This window comes from Homarus americanus, unplaced genomic scaffold, assembly GCF_018991925.1.
Source record: "Homarus americanus isolate GMGI-L3 unplaced genomic scaffold, GMGI_Hamer_2.0 scaffold52806, whole genome shotgun sequence".
NCBI lineage: Eukaryota > Metazoa > Arthropoda > Malacostraca > Decapoda > Nephropidae > Homarus > Homarus americanus.
In genome coordinates this window covers 10,454,459-10,477,828 of record NW_024720773.1, presented here as the reverse complement: position 1 = coordinate 10,477,828, position 23,370 = coordinate 10,454,459, and the positions used below count along the sequence as shown (strand labels likewise).

Genomic DNA, 23,370 nt, shown 5'->3' with positions numbered 1-23,370 from the left:
CGCGCAGTCTTCATCAAAACACCACTGAGTGTGGCTTGAATTCGCCAAAATGACGACGAGAAGACCCCTAAACAAGCCAATCAAGCTAGAGCAATATGACTTATCTGATGAACCTGAGATCCAGGAAAATGAGAAAGAAGAGGAGATTGTAGAAGAGACCAAGTTTAAGAGCAAAAGAAGAAAACAAGAAAATGCGTCACCATATCATCCCCGCAGATTCGTTACTAGATGGCTAACAATACCAGAAATTAGAGGATGGATACACCCATTACGTTCTGATCCCGCTCATGTGTGGTGCAAATTTTGTAGAAAGAAAATTCGGGCACATTTAAGTGATATGAAAGTTCATACTAAAACAAGAAAGCACCAGAAGAACATGAAACTTGTCCTTCCTGAACTTCCTACAGAGGCTGGCATGGAGATAGACCACAAAGAAGTTGTTATCAGTTTCCCTTCATCAAAGCTTTACCACGAAGACCTTATAGGTAAGAAATTAATACACTTTATCAATAGTCCGAGGGAACTTGCATGTCATCCACAAATAATGGTTGAAATAAGAAGTTTCAGCAAATGTAAACATAATGTGTAGTATGTTGTCAGTGTTGCCAACGCAAGTGAAGGTGTGTTCATTTTTAAAAATAATTTCACCACTTATCAGCTTAATTGCCGTTAGACAGTTGGTGTAATTTTTTTTATAATACGTGTAGTAATCTTTGTCCACTTTATTCTCTTTAATCAGTTTGCCACTGATCGGTCTGCTAGCGCTTAAAAGTAAAAAAAAAAACGCTTGGGCGGTCGGCCACGTCTCTTATGCACTGCAGCACTGGTGGCAAGTACTGTGCTGTGCATGTACAGACTGGCTCCAGAATGTATCTGTAGTATTCTGCATCTGCACCAGTGTTTACTTTATCCTCATCGCCAATGGCGACTAATTTGCTTGTTAACCGCTTGGTAAAGTCTGGTCTTGAATGAGCTCACACTCGGGGCCTGGCAGTTTTCTGGACTTAAACTTTATAAAAAAAAAACTAATGGCTCCTCTGGCACTCCTGCCTACACATAGGTTGATATTGATAGCAATTATCATGTAATCGAAATATGACTAAAGTCAGTCGTAATTATTTGCAGTAAAGAGTGGATCATTGGCGAAGAGAGTAAAAGTAAAGAAATAGGATTACCCAAGTCCGTGTTGAAACCATGGAAACCTTCAGGATTGTGAATTGGCATCAGTGATTCAGTGGCAGGGCTAGTGGTGTCTGACGTGATTACCAAACACATTATCTTCTTGGTTTTCCTTACTGTAAATCAGGGTTTATCACACTACCATTGAAAATGGGGAAATGGAAAACCTGCTATAATGAAAGCAGAAAATACAAGAAAGAGTGGGAAGAACAGTTTAAGTGGTTAACATTCAGAGGTGATAAATGTTATTGCAAAGTGTGTAATGCCACTATAAAAACAATGAAAACAAGCAATTTAGATTTGCATGAAAAAACTGCTAAACACATGAAAAATTCTGATACAAAACCAATACTGAAGATTCAATCTAATTTGGGAAAATCAAATAAAAGCAAAACGGAAGAATTTGAAATAAAGTACACTGTCTCTGAAGCAAATGGTGAGTGGTAAAATTTGTTTTAAATGCACTGGAATAATTTTCATTAAGTATTATAATTATTAGATAAGTTCAAATTATTCTAGTGAAATATGAAAGAATGAAAAAACTATGTATCGAGTTATGATTTGGCCTTATTTGGCCTTTTAGTTTGAGGTGTTTTGCTTCGTCATACCTTGCAACTTGGGTTGGTAACTGTGTTACTGTCTTAACATAGGTTCCTCAGTAATACACAAGTGGCGGCTGAATTTACATCATCATCTCTACTGTTGACTATAACTATGGGACTCACGAGTGACGCTGTCGAACCCAAGCAGGCTGAAGGCAAGCAAATTCCTTGATTTAACTGTATCCTTTACCGTATTGACATTTTATATCTCTTACATGGATGTTCATGCTGAAGTGTCTCACGAGATATGTAGGTTAAAGTTAAATCGGTTGCAGCATTGATCATTTTGCTTTGTGTGAGGGAGAAAAAAAGTTAAAATAAATTACGGAAATGGTAAGTACACTGTGACTTCCATTTCCAGTATTATTTCACAATTTTTGTTTTACTTGCCACAAAACGAATCCCTGGAATTTTATAGTTGCAATCAGTAATTTTGACAATTCTAAGACACCTGAAAATGATTTTTGTTATGGAAGTCAGTTTTTTCATCTGGGAAATTTATAGACTGAATATTGTAAGGTTAGGTTAGGATAACCTTGGTTAGAAACTGAAGGCGGAGCCCTCCAGTTACGCTTCCAGGTAAGAATTGGTGACAATTTCGGTTTCCTCAATATTTGTTGCCTTTCAGTGGACAAGAGTCGTTGTAACGTAAAAATATATATATTTTTTTAACTGTGATTCTCATTGCAGAAGTTGATTTTTTTTTTTAGAGTTTCCACAAAAAAAGAATACTGTATCTCCATTGCATTAAGCATCAAATATTGAGCAAATTGAGACGAAAATTTTCTGCCAAACTAACAGCAGTCAAGGTCCAAATATTTTTTTCTTTTAAGGTTTAGTTTCTTAAGGTTCCTTTTTCTTTTCTTTTTCTTGTGTTACGTTTTCAAAATTATTGGGTGTGGCATCACAATCAAATTCTTCCTATTGTGTTGGCTCAATGAAAAAACATTCACAGCATTGGTGTCATATCCTTGGTCACAATTATCATTATAGGGTGTACTGTACCTGTATTTCAGTTCATTTTTCAGAATTTTAATAATATTTTTGGTATTACAGTATTTTACTTCAGGACATAGCATGCCCGAAAGTTAAAAACTACTGAAACATTTAGATTTCGCTATTCTGAGCATTTTGAACCCCATATACCCGTACATGGCGGAAATGGATAATAGCAACACAATTGAATTCAATTGATTTTACGTAGTTTTCAGTTTTTGAGGAGATTTATTGGCTCATCACGCATGCGCAATAGACTGACGTCATCCATTTGTGACAAGTGCCAGTGATGTATCGATATCATCACGCTAATTTTTTTTTACCAATCGCATTTGATTTTTTTTTTTTTTTTTTCAAAGGAAGCAGTCTGGGTAATTTAATTGATCAGTCTCACAATGGCTGTGGTGGAGGTTGGTTGTCATTTGTGCTCCTACGATTATTTTAAGTTTATTGCCGAGTTTTACGAGAAAGACGATCAATCTATCCAATTCTTATGTATCCCTGGTCCTTCCACTTCTAACTAAAGTACAGTATTGTACTTTCAGACATAGCACACCCCAAAGTTTTTAACTACTCAAACATTTTGGTTAGTTTAAGCTAGGCCTACCGGTGGTTCGCCCCCGTCTAGGGGTTAGGTTAGATTACTCATTTTCGTTTTCTCCCCCACCCAAAAACCCCAATTTCCCAGGCTTTCCCCCATTCTTGTTGAGGGGGGAGGGCAAAAACGACCACTTTCTGCCAAAAATGAGGTCAGATTTGTTTAAAACACCAAAATACAGTACACTGGAAAAACATATTGGTCAACCCCTAGGGACTCGTGTCCTAAAGTAAAATTTACCATATTATCCTTGAAATATTTCAGTTGTGTCTGAAGATGGAACAGCAACGAGCACAACAAACCCTGCTGTGCCTGGCAAGGAAGTTTTGAACCCAGCAAATATTGGGTTTATTGGATGTGGTAACATGGCCCAGGCGCTTCTCAATGCATTTATCAGAAAAGGTAATGTGTTTGTGTAGGGTTGAAAGAGTTAGAAATATTACAGGTGTAGTTTTCAGAAAATTAAATTACTATGTACAATATGTTAATATAATAATGATGGCTTGATTTTTATTCACCAAGGTGTGTCCAAGCATGTAGAGGCAGGAGCGTACTTGCCAATAAGCCTTGTGACAAGCAATATTTGGGATAGGAAAGTGAAAATTGTTGTGCAGTAATAATACCAAATGGTAAATGTCCAATAAATAAATTAACAAAGGCTGCTAGTTTACTGATGTGCTTGTCCTTCACATTTTCATTGTTCACGGCCAGTGTTGTTTGCACAGATATAGAGTTGTTTCATATTGGAGGACAATTGTAATTTTGATAAGATGACAGTGATCATTTAATTTTGCAATGAAACAAAAATAAGCACTTACAGAAATAAGATTTATGTAATGTTATTCTTCATGCTGGTTATTTAAAAGGAAGTAACATTATGGTTTGGTCAAACCTATCATAAGTCATATGCACATTTTCTGGAGTAATTTAAGATAAACATTTTCTTACTGCAGATTTTAATGTGGCTGTTAAAATCTTTGTTAAATTTTCCGTTTTAAATTTAACTGATGGAATGAAGAGAATTTAAATCTTTAGTATCTGTTGCCAAGTTTTAAATATCATAAGTGTTGAGAGTGTGATAACATTACTTAAAAGTTAATTGGATGGTGTGACTACCGTGATTAAAAAACACCTATAGCTACTGTAGTACTCTATTTTGAGCCTGTAGAAATATAGATTGAAGCTTTTAATTCTTGTCGGTGATTCTGTACAGAGTAATATAACAAGGGATGATTGTAGTATCCTTAGTTACCTTCTGGCCGGGGTAGTGTTTTTCAAAGTGACATGGATTGGTAGATCTGTTGAACAGGTAGTAATTGTAATCTTTGTTAAATGAAAAACTTACATTTTTCAGCCAGGTTAATTCTTCTCATCAGACTTGCAGTTAGACTAACAAAATTAAGCATTATTTATTTAGATTTTCTTAGACACACACACACACACATGTTAGTACCGGTATACATATTCAGTATTTTTATTTATTTCCTCAGGGTTGATAGATCCTTCCCATGTAATGGCAAGTGCACCTTCTGACCGCAACCTAACTAAACTTCGCTCTCTAGGGGTGAAGACAACTCATGACAACAGTAAGTACTGGTTACCTTGATTAATATAAAAATACTGTACCATAAAGAAAATATTTGTATGAAAATAGCTTATACTGTACTACAATATACTGTATGTTAAAAGAAAAATGGAAAGGGTACTGATGCTTAGATTAACCTTAAAGTCTTGTGCTTTCATGATCATCATTGTTTTTGTGCGAGTATTTTAGTCATAAACTGGGCCGGCAATCCAGTGACCTCACTTTTAAAACCAGTGAGAAGACAGCCTGGTTTGATATCTAGTGTGAGTTAATACTGTAGTAGTAATAGTTTCATGGCTCCATTGTGAATGACTAGTATAACCACAATATAACTTTCATGCTGACAACCCCAACTGAGATAGGTTATTAAAAGGCTGATTTAGTTGGCTCATTTCAGAACAGAGCATCATTGTTTAACGTAACCTAGTGATACTTATCCATTTTATATTTTGCTTATTTGCAATCCTTATTGGCAAGGATAAATTTTTATACATGGGACCTTGAAGCAAGTTTGTAATTAAGTTCTGGTTTCCACAATAATAATGTAAGTTTCAAATCTGGTATTATGGAAATCGTCAATATGATCGTGACATGTAGAGTGGATTGTAAATTTAATTGATATTGAATTCAATAGTAAGAGCATAATTTAATGATTACAGTACTATATATCATATCGAGTTCAGTTACTTGTCCTGAGAACTGATGAGGCACTTCCTCAGGTCATCTTTTATGACTGAATAAAATAGATGTCTTATACCAGGACTGAGTGAACTTCTGACTCAGGATGTAGTACAGTATTGCTGATGATAATTCTAGTGGATTTAAAAAAATATGTGAAATGTTAAGTGTTTTATAAGCAAATAATTACCCAGTATAGTAGATTAAAGAAACTCATTTTATAATTGGTTTACCTTCCACAGATGAAGTTGTGAAGCATAGTGACGTGATTTTCCTGTGTGTAAAACCTCACCATCTAACAGATATGATAGGTGACTTGAATGCATTGGAAAGAAGCCACAATCCACTTTTTGTTTCCATTATTACAGGATTTGACATCAAAACCTTAGAGGAGGTGAGTTGAAGCACATTATATATTCATTATATATTCAACAACATTACTGCTCTCTTTAAAGGTCATTGGAAAGAGTATCTGAATTTAAAACTGTTCAGATTAAAAATGATAATGTACATACTAAGGATGACATTAAAGTGCTGTACATACTGTATGTTTTCATACCTCAAGGTTAATATATTCAGTTTAAGGAATGGTGATAATTAATGTATAGTAGCATAATGTGTTTGTGGTCATGAATTCTTTTTCTCTACTGCCCTTGTATAATATAAAGAACTTGAGGCAAATGTTTATAATACTGTGTACTGTATCAGGAATAGAACCTGCCTATACAGGTACAGTAGTGTAACAATTATCCAGTTCACCAAAAACATTTTAAATCTCCAAACTCTGGCCCATCACATCCAGTCCGTTTGTCAGGTAAGCTCTTGTCAAAAAAGTTATGCACAATCAAACTCCAGTGCTGAAAAAATAACAATAGGTTGTAGCCAGATGATGCATTGAGGTTTCCACTGTGCAGTCACCATCTTCATTCAGTAGTAGCCAATCGCAGCGCCCAGCACGCGTTGGTGCATGATGCAATCACTCAGAAATACAACCAACTGCCCAGGATGGAGAGATTTTTCTCAGAATGATAAAAAAAAAATAATTTTTCGGGTATTGGAAAACTCTGAGGATCAAACATTCTGACTGTCGAGGATATTACTACACATTGTTAATTATGATTTACCTTTGGTATCTAGAAAATTTTTAGTTTTCTACATGAGATTTAATTGGTAAACGTCTATACGTATTCTATTTCCAGATGCTTACTGCCTTGATAGATTACCCTCGTGTGATACGCTTAATGCCTAATACCCCATCAATGGTTGGACAAGGATGCTGTGGTAAGTTTGCTTTTCAAATGTCCAGTGATATTTTGGCATTTTAAGGTAGATGAGCTCTGTAATTAAGGCATGAAATATCATTTGATATGGAATATTATAATTTGTTGTCACCTTAAATACCAGGTACAGTACTGTAAAAAAAAAGGAAAATAATGTTCTGGAGAACATAAGAAATATTCTGGAATCAACTAAATGGATTTGAAGAAGAAAAAAATTAATTGTTTAGCGCTACAGTATTTATATATTTTGAGTCATTACTGAACTGACATTTTTTTAAAGCTGTTGATATACTGTAACTTAATTCTGAAATTTGCCATAAATAGAGTACCCTTGAGTTAGTTCATGACATGGGACCAAGTATACCTTTATTGTTACTACCACTTTCTGCTATAGACTAAACAGGTTAGCACCTGTTAAGGTGACTAATAATATTGGGTTGCTTTTGCACAGTTCAGATGTAAATTATTTTACAAATTGCGATATATATATATATATATATATATATATATATATATGGTTTAAGGGGGGGGGGGTGCTTCTAGCCCAAATCCCTTATGTCTTTTAATATCATAACTTAACTATTTTCTGGACGTTTACAATCCCAATCTCATGAAATAACACAATTCTATTGTACTTTATTTTTAAGTATCAACTTACAAGAGTGTATAATAAGGCATTGTCATTCTGTTATTCTTTTAAAGTTTTGGTGAAGTTCCCTTCATCCTGGTTACAGAGACATGGCATACATGTTTTACATTTAACTTGTGTTATTTCAAATTATATTTGTTAAAGTAGAATATGTGTTTTACAGTGTACACCCTTGGAAGCCATACACCAGAAGCATATAATGAAGTCATGAATTCCATGCTCAGTTCTATAGGATTAAGTGCAGAGATTCCTGAGTACCAGATGGATGCTGCTTGTGGTTTGGCAGGATCAGGACCAGCTTATGTAAGTACTACAGTACTTTATTACAATGTATGACTGTCATCCCCGTGTTAAAGATGTTCTAGTTATGGAATTTCACTCTTGTGGAAATTCATGTTTTACCGCTAATTGGAATACAGTAGTAATATCTCCGTTAGCCGGAATCCCTCAAACCCGGAGCTCTTCGATAGTCGGAATTGAAATTTTCTCGTTAAATCGTTTCCAAAGCCAGAATTTTCCGGAAAATTGAGGCTTTGGGAACGATTTTCCGAGGGGCACATTTTCTCGAAAATTCTGAGAAAATTTTCCCGATACCCGGAAAATTCCGGGGATGGTGGAGTTTTTTTCCAGGTTTGAGTGATGAAAATCAGGCGTATTTTCTGGAAATTACGAGAAAATTTTTCCGTTGCCCAGAAAATTCCAAGGATGGGGGATATTTTTCCGGGTTTGAGAGATGATGGACAGTAATGGGCAATTTCTGGTACTTCCAAGAAATTTTTTGTTACCCGTAAAATTCTAGGGTTGAGGGATTTTTTCTGGCGTTGAGAGTCATCTCGTTACCCGGAAATCTCTCATTCCCGGAAGTGCTCTTCAGCAATTGTTTTGGCTAACGGGGATATCACTACATGCAGATTTTAAACACAAAAAGGCTATATGGTCAAGAATTAATGGCAGTATTTTTTCATTAACAGATATATGCAGCTATAGAAGCTCTAGCAGATGGTGGGGTTAAAATGGGTCTTCCTCGGCAGTTGGCTCAGACCTTGGCTGCTCAGATGGTAGGTCCTGAAGATATTAAGTTAAACAGCAGTTTTTAGTTGTTAATTTAAGTTTTCTTGTGAGTGAGTTTTTGATCGTGATAAAGGATGTACAGTACAGTACTGTATATTCTTTAAGAAATAGCACCTAGAAATTTGATAACTGGAAAAGAGAGAAATAAAGGATACATAAGAAGAGAAGAGGAAGTTGCAAGAAAAGATGAAAAGGAGACAAAAACTAGTGTTAAATATAATGAGGTAAATTCCTCATACTTCCTCTCTGACTAGGAAGAATGTAAGCAAGGGGGAAATAAATCAGAAAAAGGGAAGGATTAGGAAAACTGAAAACATGTAGGAAATTTTTTCATGTATTTTGTTCTTTCTTACATTTCCACACAGCATGGATTTTTTTTATGTATACCTGTATATAGAAAGAAAAGAAAATATCAACAAAAAGTGATTTGTTACTGTGGCTAGAAACATTTTCTAAGATTGCACTGAATATTTAAAAAAAAAAAATAGAAATTCACTCGCACTATGTCATGCCTTAGGCACAACAAATTTAAAGAGAAGGTAGAAGTAAACATAGCTTTCTGGGTTGAAGCAAGTGAAGTGACGACCATTAAAACCATTTGTACTCACTGTCCAGCCATTGTTTATTGTTTACTTTTGTCACATTTTCATTTCTTTTTGTTCTCAGGTTAATTTGATATATAAAGTTAAAAATTAAGATTATTTTTGGGTTTATGTAAATTTTGAGTTCATGTTTTAGGACGAATTTAACCCTATTTTCATCATAGGCACGATTGTTAGCTTGTTCATTGAGGGCCGTTTTTTTTTTTTTTTTATCACACCACCAATACTAGGTTGTATAAAAGGAAGAAGGCCAGTATGGTAGAGTCGGGTCATTAGATTTAAGCAGTTTTAACTCCCTTACATAGTACAGAAGACCTCATGTCATGCCCCTAGCAATGTACTTTTTCAGTACCTGTATTGTTGTCATTGACATTATAAAAATACAATAATTAAACTTTAGATTCAAATCATATTTCAGTAATGCCTTACCTAAATTCTAATTATAGCTATTTGAAGTGTAACATTATTGTGCACAGCAGGTGAGATGCTCTTTTTACACTTTACGTTTGTAATTTATAATTCTTGTGGATTTAGTATCCAGCAAATGCTTGTAGTATTCCTAGAAGCCAGCAGAAATACTGAATAATTGTTATATTTCAGGTTAAGGGAGCAGCAACAATGGTTCTTGAAAGTGGAAAGCATCCAGGTCAGTTAAAGGATGAGGTCTGCTCTCCAGGAGGCACTACTATTGCAGCCATGCACAGCCTAGAGAAAAATGGCCTTCGGTAAGACTTATATTTTCACTACAGGACTTGTTTACAGTACAGCATTGTCATTTGTGTACAGGTATACCTAATTTATAATACCTATTTACAGTTTTATGATAGTAAGTAATTTACACCATTGTTAATTTTTACAATATTTTAAAATGCCATTTGATTTTTGGGCGTTAAAAAATATGAAATTGCCAATTCCAGTATATGTGAGTAAAATAATGTTATGTATGAAGCTTCATCAAATGAAGAAGCATAAGCACCAAAACGACATTTCTCTCTCTCTCCCCATAGAGGGCGTATCTTCAATTGTAGTGTGGGAATCTATGTATTGTTAGAGTAATATATTTATAACATTTCATACTGTTCACTGTAGCAAATGTCATCTGGCTTCTCAAGTACAAGTATATAATATATATTGTTCTGTACTTTATATACTGCATTATTTAACTTTTTATCTTTATGATTGACTTATAATAATTGTGTACACCAAAATTTTCATTCAAAACATTTATTTTGGTATTTTAAGATGTTTTAAAGAAGTACTGTTTTGTAGGAAGATTTATCTCTGCTTTTATAATGAGTATGGGAAAATATGCTTTTATTAATTAATAATACCTGGCCATTTCCACTGTAAATGCCTCGCATCCTACAATACTGTATATTATATTGGAAGGTGATGTTGATGTGTTGTGAGACACATCAGCCCCATGATTTAGGTCATTAGGCCATATAGAAGAATTAATGAGGTAAAATATATTTTTCAAACTTGTTTTCTCCTTTCCAGGAATGCTCTCATATCAGCAGTGGAAGCATCAGCACTACGCTCAAAAGAATTAGGCACCAAGAAGTGAAAAATCATGTGGATAACCAGTGAAATCCTACAGGTACTCAGAATGGATTTCTCTTGAATGGTATTCAAATGCCAAAATTTTTTATTTTTAAGTCATCTTATGTTTGTCTTTTTCAGTTAACTGTAAACAGGGTTATATTAGCTTGTACTAAGAAGTATCATCAAAAGAGATCATCATTCCTTATAATCAGTTTTTTCTACAAATACTTTCAACTGGTGAAAATATTTTTACATTGAGATGAAGTGTACTGTAGTTACTTTTTAGACAGTCTGTGGCTGATATCTGTTAGACAGTATATTTCCTTAAATGCAAGTTTGTGTATTCACAATAATGTTTAATTGAAAAGATGAAAAGGTTATCTATGTATATTTAATATAAATGTAAATATATATACAAACATTAAATGTAGTATGACTTAGACAGGCTCTGTCTTATGAAGATTTTTAATAGCAGCAGTGGAAGCTTGTAGAGCTCTTCGTGACAGTCTCATCTGACCTGATGCTGGATCACGTCCAAAATACTTTACCTTAACCTGTTGTCCAACTTCAAGACCAAGTGCACTGGGATGGTGTACCTGTTGACAAAGTTTTACTTATTACAGGTACTGTATATGTAAAAAAAAATTATGTTCAACTACTTAAGTACATACATCCCTTCCCTCCCTATCTCACTTTTTACATTCCTACCCTTGATGTAATGACTGATTGGGGGAAGGCCATTCTGTCAAGCCCAAAGTGGGTCACTTTTCACCACCAAAAGTCCCTACCATTCACCATTACCACCAAAAACACTTGCCACCACTAACATCAAAACTTTCTAGCCTCCTTTCTCTCACAGTCATTATACACTATTTTCTCCTACCTATTACAGTTCCTCAATCTCTCTTCCCTTTTCACTTTGTGTCTCTTCTAAATCACACTTTCCTGAATACTTGTGTACAGTAAACAATAATTATATAAAGCAAAATTCTGTATATTTAAAATCATGTAAAATAATTCACACTCGACTATAATATACAGTACGTGTATCCCAAAATGTACAGCATCTTACTTTTCTTGTGTCTAACTGTGAATTGTGCAGTAAGACAGGTGGCATGTTGTCATATAGTGTCACCATAACTCCTTGAGGTCGAAGTTCAACAATAGTAGAAGTGTAAATCCCACCGAACTCCAAGGTAGGTTCTTGATCACTAAGTAATTCAGCAAGGGCCTCCTTTGCTTCCTCCATTGCCGAGTGATTTGGTGCAAAGACTGACAGTAAACCATCGTCTTGCCAAGTCAACTGAAGAGAGAAAATCTAAAATGGTCACCTATAAAGGCATAAGAACAAACCAAAGTAGTGTTACAATTATCATATATAGTGTATATTTAATTAATTACAGTCTTAAATTGAAGCATTATTTTGAATGGGAAGAATGAAAATGTTCAAAATCAGATAATTTTAAACCAGTTGTCCACCGCAATTTATAGGTTCTACCACTAAATAACAACACTTGTAAAAAAAATAATATTTAACCTGAACTCCAGTCTCAGACTGAATTCGTCGAATATGCATGCCACCAGGACCCACTACTCTGCTTCTTTTATGTGCTGGTACAGTAATCTTCTCAAGGGCAGGCATGGTTTCCTTCTTCTGTTCACGGGGACGTGCCAGTGTGTCCCCCATAATGGTTAAAATGGTTCCTTTTCCATCTGTGGCTTGCTGTATTGCCTCCATCACCACTTTCAGAGGAATCCCTTTGACTTTCACATCTGCTTGAAGGGCTGTTATGCCCTTAGAGGTTCCAGCCACTTTGAAGTCCATATCTCCCATGTAGTCTTCTATACCCTATTATGGACAAAAGCTTTAAATGAAGACATGAAATTTAAGAGTATGTACCCTTTAAATATTAAAGAAGGGGCAGATCAATACAAGAAGAGATGAATATTGGTGATGGCCGAACTGAGGATAATACATAATTTTGCATTATGAGTTCCTGACAATAATTTTTGCAACCCCAATTTTGATTACCCATGTTTTGTTTTTGCTAAGCATCTTTGTGGGGCCTTCGGACAACTGTTCTGAGGCAGTGTATGTCCTTGGCCATGTGCCTATCAGTAATGGTTGGACAATGGTTAAGTCAATTCAAGACTGTTTATGCCTGGCACCACACGCAAGAGGATACTTCATGCTATTATTATAGGTATACCTGTATTTGATTCGGGGGGATGAGGATGACCTTCATCATACATAGTCATAGTGATACAAGTGAATATGGTGACTTTCCTCAAGAGTTAACAAGAGAATCTGAGGAAAATAAGGGTGAGGAATCTACTAGCAGTGCAGCTCAATAATTTCTTGACTGGACCTGACCACCTTGTTTATTTAATAATGGCAATATGCATGTGAGGAAAAACTTCTTCAAGATTTGGTTTAACTTTTGTAATGAAAACTTACCAAGATATCAGTCAAAATTTTGTAATCCTGGAGTTTATTATTCTCATTATAGCGTGTGACTAAACCAATCGCTATCCCAGCTGCTGGTGAAGATATGTTAACACCAGCATCCATCAAGGCCAAGCTACCACCACATACAGTTGCCATGGAAGAGGACCCTGGAGAATACAGGTATAAAGGCATGGAATAAAAAAAATGGAATCACAAGATATTGTAAGTAAGCTTATTGTATCTACTAAACATAACCCCCTTAGATTACCACAGTCTCTGCATAAACTTCCCCTTTAAATATTTCAGGGTATTCAGTTGCCACATGAGCCCAAAATAAAGTACACTGGAGTCTACACATGCACACACACTGGTAGTACAAGTTTCACGCATCCAACTCGGCCAGTTGCATAATTTTTCAAGGAAAACGTAAAGGAGTGGCAAAAATAGGGTCTTCACATAATGGATCTTGCTTAAATCCTTGGCCTTCTGCACAGCTGTTGCTCTTGGAATTTCTGTGTAGACCATTACTACATGCTAGACTTGCTGTATCATCACAATCCACCGTATTAAATGTAATCTTGTGGGTGCTCTCTCCGATTTTAAAATATTTACATTCTCTGACTGGCCAATCCTCAATATGTCTGAAACTGTTAGAATTCACTATAGTATCCTGATCAAAATGTGAGATTTCATGCTAAAAACCAATTACAGTTTATTTATAATTAAACTTATAATTAAACTTGCCATTGGATTCCATTACTGTGGATGTGAGAAGTATTGCAAAAGGAAAGTTAGAAGGCAAAAGAGGTCTGAGAGCCTTCTCTGCTAGGGCTCCATGACCCACTTCGCGTCGAGAGACTGGACCACCTCTTGCAACTTCATTTGTAGCAAAAGATGGGAATGTGTAGTGTAGAATGAAGTTTTGATCTTTGTGGCCCCTAAAATGAAATGCCTTTATTGCTAGTGTTACTAAAATTATATTTAAAGATAAAATTACATGACATTAATATTAACTGATGTCTGGGTGCTTGAGCACATGCTTAGGAAACTGATTTTGAATTTCATATTACAATATTATACTGTATAAAAATATCACTAGGAGAAAACTAAAATCCTTTACTAGTTTATCAGAAGTTATAAAAAATACAGACCATGAAATATTCAAAGAAAGACAGATGTGACTTACCCAGTAGCCTCTAACAAATAATCTAACTTAGGCATATTTTCGAGGGCATCAAAGGCAACGGTACACTGCACTTGTGTTTGACCCCGTTGGAAAAGTGATGATCCATGCAATGGACGGTAAAGATCAATACCACAGGTAATGGGTCTCAATTCTGAAAGACCTCTACCATCACATCTAGAAATCCAATGATGAAATTAATTTAAAATCTTAAGTACCAACAATCATAACAAAACATATTATTTATGTTGTCTTTGACTGTAGAAACAAATGTCAAACAGAAAACAAATTAATTTCTAATTCATTTTATACCGTATAGAACAAATTTATCAATCAATAATTTTTTCTTTAAATTAGAAATGTGTTTAAAATAATACAATAAAATTAGCTACACAAAGTCACATACAAATCTATGCAGAAAATCAATCTAATTCTTACCTGATCTCTTCATCTAATATAAGATTTCTAAAAACAGTTTTTGCAGTTTGGGAGAAAGCTAAATTTGCTAAATGTGAGTCAGTCTCTGGGAACCCTTGCATCAGCTTTTGTGTCACGTCTAATCTCAAGAGGTTGACAGCATTGTCCCTCGAAAGTTTGTGGTGGGAGAAGTCTGCGAAAATACTTCGTAGACGTATCTCACTCAGACTTCTGCAAAGGAATTTAAAGCATTAGCAAATATGCTGATGGTACATACGAGAAGGAATAAACAATATATTGTACATACAAGTATATTAATCCCTGTTTGTTAACTAAAATATTCCAGCCCTTTATTATCTACAAAAACTGTGGCATTTGGAAGCAGGAATTTACTTTTGATTTAGGACACAATATAATTATACTATACCGGTAAATGAGGGAATAATCATGAAATCCAAGATTTTCAGATTTGCCCATTAAGGATGAGTAGCAAAATGATCCACAATTACCAATTCTGCAGGTCTACATGTTCACTTCGCCATGATTGACCTTAGAAATCTTAATAAAAGAGTAGCTTGTCTCTGCTGGGTATCTCATTTATAAAAAGAAAAAATTTCTAGAGAAATGCAGGCTTCCCCTGGCAAATTATTATTTGTTATGCCTAATAACTAAAAATAGATGTCGCAACTTTCTATAATCAATAATACTCGAAATAAATCCACTTGTACTGTATCTTACTCAGTTTTTCAAACCAATTAAATTAGATCTGCAGCATGCATGCTTACCTAACAGCCTGTAAAATCTCCTCTGGTACGTGGAGTGTGTTAGTAAAGGTCCTTTTTGGTTTACCAGCTTCTTTGACTAATTGCTGAATGGCTTTGATAACTTGTTGACATTCCTTCACACCTGCCTTGATAGCCTTCATAAGATCTTGTTGAAGGACATTGTTGCCCGAACCTTCCAGCATCACTTAAAAGAAATATAGGGATTATTATAAACTTGATGTAGTACCTTATGTGCCTAATATTACAATGGTGTCAACAAATTCAACTTTTATGTTCTTGAGGACAATTATCAGAAATAATGAGAGCACTTCTTGCTTCGACATAAGCTGTGAGATACTCAATGTGGTAAAGAGAGAGGTGGGTGGAAACCCTTGCAATATATGAGGACTACCTATACATAATTATAAAAAATACAGATTTTTTTAATTAAATGTGAATGGTGCTTAAGTCTTGGGTGTTATTTTAGTGTGTTTCAGCTCCTGCAATCTGCTACTTTTTTCCTATTCTGGGGTATTTTCAAATACCAGAATCCATTCCACTGATATCATGATGGTTATTTTCTATATATTTTCGTCCCCCAGGCCCCTATGTGGGTCAGTGACCTGTGCCTGGGTGCTCTAATCCCCCCAAAATAAAATAAATAATATATATATATATATATATATATATATATATATATATATATATATATATATATATATATATATATATATATATATATATATATATATATATATATATATATATATATCAAACTTACCAACTAGCTTACTTTCTGCTCCAGTTATTACTAGATTGAGGGAACTCTTGGATAGTTCTCGTCGTGTAGGATGGATAATGACTTCGCCATCAATTATTCCAACTCGTACCGACCCAACTGGCCCCAACCATGGAATATCCGATACTGCTAGGGCCGCCGAGGCTGACACAAAATGTACAAAAAAAAATTTATTTTAGCAAATTACATTTTTCTTCTGCATATTCATAAAGCTTTAGTGAAATTACATTATCTAAAATAAACTGGTTGTATTTAACCACAAAGGGTAATTCCTTAATAAACATTAACTTAAGTTTTGAGGTCCTGTTCCCTCTAGTGTTTTAAGGACAGATACAGGTAGACTCCTATACAGTTAATTTTAGTTAGTGACCATATTTTATATGGTAAAGAATCTACAAGATTACTTGAAACATTTAAAGACTTTAAAATCTGGTTTGGTTAACAGGTTACTCAAGCAATTGCCACTTGCTTGTGGTAAGAATGAAAGTTGCCTGAGCAAGTACCCACATGCAGTTCTTCACATGTGTAAGTAAACCAAATGGGGTGGGAATATGTACTGTATACAGTACAGTATTAGGGTAGATGTATAGTGGACACAGATACAGTACTTCATTCTACAATACCTGCATTGATGCTGACAACATCAGGGTCATGAAGACCATCTACTGCCAAGAGCTGACATGAAAGCTGCGTGTCACCACAGAAACCATCAGGAAACAATGGACGAACTGAGCGATCTGTTGAATTATGGAAAATTTTTGTTCATTGTTTAATATCTTATTAGTAACACAATTAGAGCACATAAACTTTTTATGAGTAACTGCAATTTCACTGAATGACTGCAACTTCATCCCTGATTTGTAAATACAGGGTAGTTACTGAAAAGCAATTTTTCTGAACATATCTTATTTACATTCAAAGTGACTGCCATCCTCACAAATTAACAGTGGAATAATGTTTTTCAGTTATCACTATATATATATATATGCAAGTAAATCACTGTAGGTGCGCGTGATCTAGGTATATGCTGATAACCACAAGGAAAGAAGAAAACACGAAGTTCCCAAGCGCTTTCATGTAATTCACATCTTCAGGGGTGAGTACAGACTAAAGAGAAGTACTAAACAAGGTGTATATATACAGAGGAGGGTGAGACCAGGTCCACAATGGTCAGGTACTAGGTAATGACCCCACTAATCTTTAAATATAAATAACTTACAAACAGACAACCTAAACTAACCTAAGTTAGGATGGCTCGTGTAGATTGATACACAGTTAAGTGGTCCTGTTCTTTTTCCTTTTTTCACATTGGTTAGCCTGTTTGTAAGTTATTTTAAAAAATTACCAATATGCATGCTGGTAATTTTGCAAGATAACTGATTTTGCTAAAAAGGTAACATGTACAAGCACTGTACTGTAAATAGCATACACAGTACAATCATTATTACTGTATCATTAAATATTAATGTTTTGAAGCCTGGAATACAAATGAGAAATTCTAAAGTATTGTACAGTACTGTATATGGTTTATAATTCATTTTATCAAAGGAATCTTCTAAATTATATGAAGAGCATTCATTTTCCTGTCACTATCAATTACTTTCACCAAGAATATTTTCTGAAAAATATTTGTTGCACTAAGCAACAGCTATCAATAAAACAATTAACTTACCAATAATCCTGCTAGTTAGGATTTCTTTTTCAGTTGGTGCAAGCTCCCTGCGAAGATAATTGGAAGGAATGCGTCCTGCAGCAGCATATTTTTGACGATAGTCTACTGTGAGAGGCATAAATCCTGGGGAGGGACCAGTGCGGCCTTTGCTCACAGCAGTAATAAGGACTGAGGTATCACCTATGGTAGCCACAGCAGCACCATCTGCTAAGCGAGCATACTCTCCAGTTTCAAGGTGTATTGTCCGCCTGTAAAAATGTAAATACAGGGTATCGGTATATTAACAGATATTTTTTCATACACACAACAAGCCTTTTCCTGTTATCATGCTAGGAGACAAGAGATGATGACTTAATGTTTAATACATTCAGTGCCTCATGGGTTACCCCATCCTTTGGCAAGATACTATTTCACCGCCAGTAAGCGCACCATATTGTGCAGACATTTTGTCAATAAGTGCGTGATGGATACAAAAAAAGAAAGAAACCAAATTTTACATTCAAGGCAAATGCTCTGCTGCTAAAGAAATACCAATAATGGTGTTTATTATAAGTGTGTTTTTTTTGTACTATAATAAATTTCATAAGAAAATTGCATAAACTGCTGTATACTGTACACAGCCAGTTTTCTACTCAATAGATATTTACTGTCATGTTGCTTTTCTGCGACAACAAATTAAGGAATACATTTCTGGCAAAAAGGCAATATTAATTTCTATTTTCTTTTTACATAAAATAATTTATACATACCTAACAATAAATACCAAGTAGTTGATCTTATGTAACATCATTTCCCATCATAACTTGCAATATGCTGATGGATTGAGATGAAGAAATCTTTGGGTGTGTGAGGGAATGAGCCATGGGTGTGGGAGGAAAAGAGCAGCAGCAGGTGTGTGTGTGTGAGAAAGATTGAAAGGTGGTGTGTGATGGAGGGAACAAGTAAAATAATATATTTTCTGAAATTCAAAGTTGGGTGCAAATAACCAATAAATTTCTGAAGCAAAAGATTGTAGCCCTGTTCTTCCAAAATCCATTCAAACAAAACTATCAGCCATAATGTATTGCAAAATTCTGAAAAAAAACAAGGAATATAACACTAGAATGAATAATATCAAGATCAGTACTACTGTAGTTCATCCTTTGGAATTTCACTTTACCATACCTTAGATAAAGCACCGGTATATACTGTAACAACTATCAATATCCCTACAAAACATCACTGAGGAGAACTTGAAAAAAAAATTATATTTCCTTCTACAGTATTCTAATATGTACAATGATTTAAACTTTTGTGCAATCGTTTAGCAGTTGACTCATGAATCTGTGAAGCATGTATTGTTCAGTTGGTTCAGTTCACAGTGGTATGGTTTGTTATTGATTGCATCCAATGTACTCTAATAAATAAATTGTGTACCTTGGTTGTGATCAGTGCATAAGTCGGATACTGTATTGTAAAATTGCTATGTACAGTACTTGTTATATTGACCCAATAAAGATTTAACTGTTTAGTCTACATTATTATTATTATTTCCTAGTTGGTAACTGTATTGACTTTGTGACATGAGACTGAGACTATGTTTAGTCAGTCAAGGTTGAAAACTCAAGTCTGAAGGATGTGGAATTGTTCAAGGCAGTATAGTTGGTTCTTCCCTCCATAGCAGGTAAGTCTGTGTTATTTCCAAGGAAAGGTTTTATCTATAAAATATTATTTAGTCATTAGGTTAGTCTTTCTTGTCTAGGTGTTGGGTAACAGTATCAAATCTTTATTTTCAATAAAAATCAATAGGAGATATTATTAAAACAATGAAAAACACATTAAACAAACAATATCCTTAAGGGCCTTGGCTTGCAGATACTGCATGTGGCAATACTGTAGTACTATTATGTACTTAATTAACTTTAATAATGCTAATAATTGAAACAAGATCCAATTTAATTAGAAATTTGGAAGGGATATCAAGTTACTGTAAATTTAATTTGTTGGGACATACCCTAGGGTCGTAAGAATATCAAATGGATGATGTCTCGGTCATTTGCTGGAGGAGTATAGGAGGCCCCAGCAAATAAAAACAAGCAATCATTATGTTTAAGTTCAGCAAAAACTGCATTATTTATGAACAAAGGTCCAAGTCATCCAACTATGGTGCTTAATGAAAAATATCTACAGTATAAGGAAAACCTATTTCTTACTTCATGTTTTTGGTAGAGGAGGAGGAGGAGACCATTATCACCAGAAATAACTTATGGATTTGAACCAAAATTTCTGGACATACTATTTGCATGAAACAACACGAAAATGAGAATGCACAGAATCTACTAGAACCTGACCTAACCTAACCTTACCTTACCTGCCTAACTTCCTAACCTGTGCATTGTTGTATCGATTGTCTTACTATCATCCAAATAACATATCTGGAAAAACAAACAAATTCAATCCAATATATATTACAATAAATATGCTTGATGAGATCATCATTTGTTTCTTGATATGTAATCAAAGTCCTTTGACGCTACCGCATAGCAGACGATCTGAACCAAAACATGGTCGCTACAGGAGATATGACGGCGCCATAATTATGGTAAATATTTCATTTCTTCACCTACAAAGGAGACATGAAATTATTACCATATGATCAGTGTTTTACACCGTTATTTCCCTCTTCTTTTATGCCCTGCCCTCTTAACAAGTAATTTATGATCAAAGGATGTTGCTTCAATTTTATTACTCAATATCATCCAAAAACATCTTGTGAAAATTTGGTGCAATTCCATAAGGTCGTTCTGGTGGTAATGGTCTCCTCCACCAGTTTTCCCATACATAAAGATGCTGCCACCCATCTGTTCCACAACACTGCTGTTTGTATATCACTGTTGACAAAAGCTTCGCAATGATCAACCAACCCCTTATGCTAAATGACAGAAATATTTCCAGACAACAACAACCAATATTCCTTCCTTTCCATTTACACCTACCTAACCAAAAATAACAATATTAATATAGCTACTGTACTTACACCCAAGGAGAGGTAAGTTAGGTAGCTTTTGTTGGTTTATTTTATTCACAATAAATGATAATACAATGCTTGGTTGGGTTAGTTTTTGTCTGAATAGGTCTGGTTTAAACAGGTGTCATGGGAGAATTGTAGGCAGAATATTTACGTTAAATAATTTTTGTTGCGTACAAAGCACACAGAGACATGAAATGATTGCCATATGATCAGTTTTTTGCTGCATTTTACCTCGAAATTTCCCTCATCTTTCATGTCCTGCCCACAACAGGTGATTAATGATCATTTATAGATAGAGGAAAACTATATATATAATTTTTTTTTAAGACTTAAAATTAAAGGGAAAAGTTGTGGTATCATTTTTATTGGAGATACCTTTCATGGTGCTGAAGGACGAACGTGACTCTTTTACAGAAGTATTTCAAATGGCTCATCTGCACACACCACACTTGGAGGAATGATCTTTATTATGTCATTGCCTAAACTAACCAATAAATGAGCAGATAAGACAAAAAGATGCCAGATTTAACTATATTTCTGGTGATACACCCCATTTTGTCACCTATAACAAATCCATTTCGTCACCACTAACAGTTGCTGTTATTAGTGACAAATTGTAAGTTATTATTTTACACGAATAGAAATTACACATTTATACAGATGACTCGAGGAGTATTGTTATTATTACTATACATGAATATTAATTACTTAATAAAGAAAACGAATCAACATTGGTAAATAAACAAAATACAGTACTGTACAGAACAAATGAAGGTGATGTGTCACCAGCGTATAAACCACCGATATGGGCAGGCCCCAATTTTAGGGTTACAATTCAAATCACGCATGTGTGGGTGGACATGAGTAAAGTATAACACTATGCATGCAGTAAGACGTGCACTCATTCAACACATTATCACATAATTAATTATAAAAAATTTCTAATTTTTATGAGCACTTTCTCAACTAAATTATGCTATTAATTATCTTAAAAGGAACAGATTATTATATAAATTCATAGAGCTAAGGAGCTCGAAAGTAGAAAGTAGCTTGTGCAAAAAAAATTTACACCGACATCTTATTTCATATTTTTTAAAAAAACATTAATACGTTATTAATATAACATTTTCAATGACTATAATGGTACCAAATACTTGTGGAATAGCTAAGTGAGGAATAAGTGCAACAAAAACTTCTTGTGAATACGTGTGAATGCAGTATGTGCATTGCGGCTTTCGCACTTAAGCAGCAAAACTGCCGCACTTCATGGGTTAATATTGGTGATTCTGGAACAGATGGCTAACACTAGAATGTGTTGTTCGATTTCGTTAAATTTTCCCACAGATGTTCTTTGGATGATAGTAAGTAATAAAAACAATACAACAATGCACAGATGATAACACGGGCCGACAACGGCAGATACCATCTAACCTAACCTAATGTTTGGGGGTAAATATATTAAAAACTAAGCATTTGCACAAGAAATGCAATGATTCATAATTGAAAAAAATAACAGGTATTGTTAGTATTTCCCCCCAGTAAACAGATCGCTGAACCACCATTTACACAGTAGAGTAAATCTGTGTTTCAGGACAAATATATTGAAAACGAAACACTCGCAAAAGTCGCTATTCTTATGGGGGAAAAACTAATATTAACCAAATAACATATTTAGGGTAGTCAGAAATACAAGAAGAGAAAATGATCCAAAACAAATATTAACCCTTTCTATCATCCAAAGAACACTGTAGAAAAATGAAAGAAATTGAACACTATAAAACCATATTACCGTAATTTCCATAGTTGTCCTTAACAGAATCTTTACTGTGATTTACGTGCAGTACTAATTGCATGTGTTAGCTCAGTGTTTCTATTATATTATGACTAAAAATAATACGTATTTCCATGAGCATGAATAACAGGTTCCTGGTCAACAAAACACCACCCTCAATAACCAACAACAAATAAATAATTACCCAAATAAATAACATCATAAAAGACTAAAAACACTGTAAAGTAGTTCAAGATGAATTAATCCTTGTCTAATATATTCTAGCACATTAAATCATCAACTTCACAGCTCACCCATTTGAAAACTCCACACGGCTTTCAACTTTATCACCAAGACACGCTGTAGTGGACACATATCTGTTAACTCGTAAATATTTTAACCTCTTTAAAGACTTGTCAATTGGTCTGTATAACTTATGCATCCTGTTATCAATTGACTTTTATAAATAAACTAATTTACATTGAGTGTCAGTCATGTGCGGCTCCCACTGTTTACCTGT

At 34.6% G+C, this 23,370-nt stretch overlaps 2 protein-coding genes across 7 annotated transcripts; one reads left to right on the top strand and one right to left on the bottom strand.

The window, feature by feature from the left end:
• LOC121861068 (pyrroline-5-carboxylate reductase 3-like) lies at positions 1-19,579 on the top strand. 6 transcript variants are annotated; one of them, XR_006087975.1, is made up of 12 exons: positions 1-485; positions 3,640-3,777; positions 4,866-4,961; positions 5,881-6,032; positions 6,838-6,919; positions 7,731-7,870; positions 8,539-8,625; positions 9,841-9,965; positions 10,741-10,840; positions 11,261-11,408; positions 13,296-13,414; positions 18,103-19,579. XR_006087975.1 is itself a non-coding variant. In XM_042358603.1 (10 exons), exons 1-9 carry the CDS (start codon positions 50-52, stop codon positions 10,805-10,807), a joined length of 1,323 nt encoding a protein of 440 aa, XP_042214537.1. In that variant the 5' UTR covers positions 1-49; the 3' UTR covers positions 10,808-10,840; positions 11,258-11,371. The 6 variants fall into 6 exon arrangements, 4 of the variants coding, with proteins under 4 accessions (XP_042214537.1, XP_042214536.1, XP_042214538.1 ...); XR_006087974.1 differs by having other exon boundaries at positions 13,296-13,456; XM_042358603.1 differs by lacking the exons at positions 13,296-13,414; positions 18,103-19,579 and having other exon boundaries at positions 11,258-11,371.
• Positions 11,159-23,367, bottom strand: LOC121861067 (polyribonucleotide nucleotidyltransferase 1, mitochondrial-like). The gene is made up of 12 exons (XM_042358601.1): positions 23,165-23,367; positions 18,070-18,317; positions 17,021-17,134; positions 16,380-16,541; positions 15,620-15,803; positions 14,856-15,065; positions 14,421-14,594; positions 13,979-14,172; positions 13,244-13,401; positions 12,323-12,634; positions 11,858-12,088; positions 11,159-11,381 (listed from the first exon to the last, which is right to left on the bottom strand). The coding sequence occupies exons 1-12, from the start codon at positions 23,290-23,292 to the stop codon at positions 11,223-11,225; spliced, it is 2,274 nt and encodes a 757-aa protein (XP_042214535.1). The 5' UTR covers positions 23,293-23,367; the 3' UTR covers positions 11,159-11,222.
• Positions 23,368-23,370: the final 3 nt, after the last annotated feature.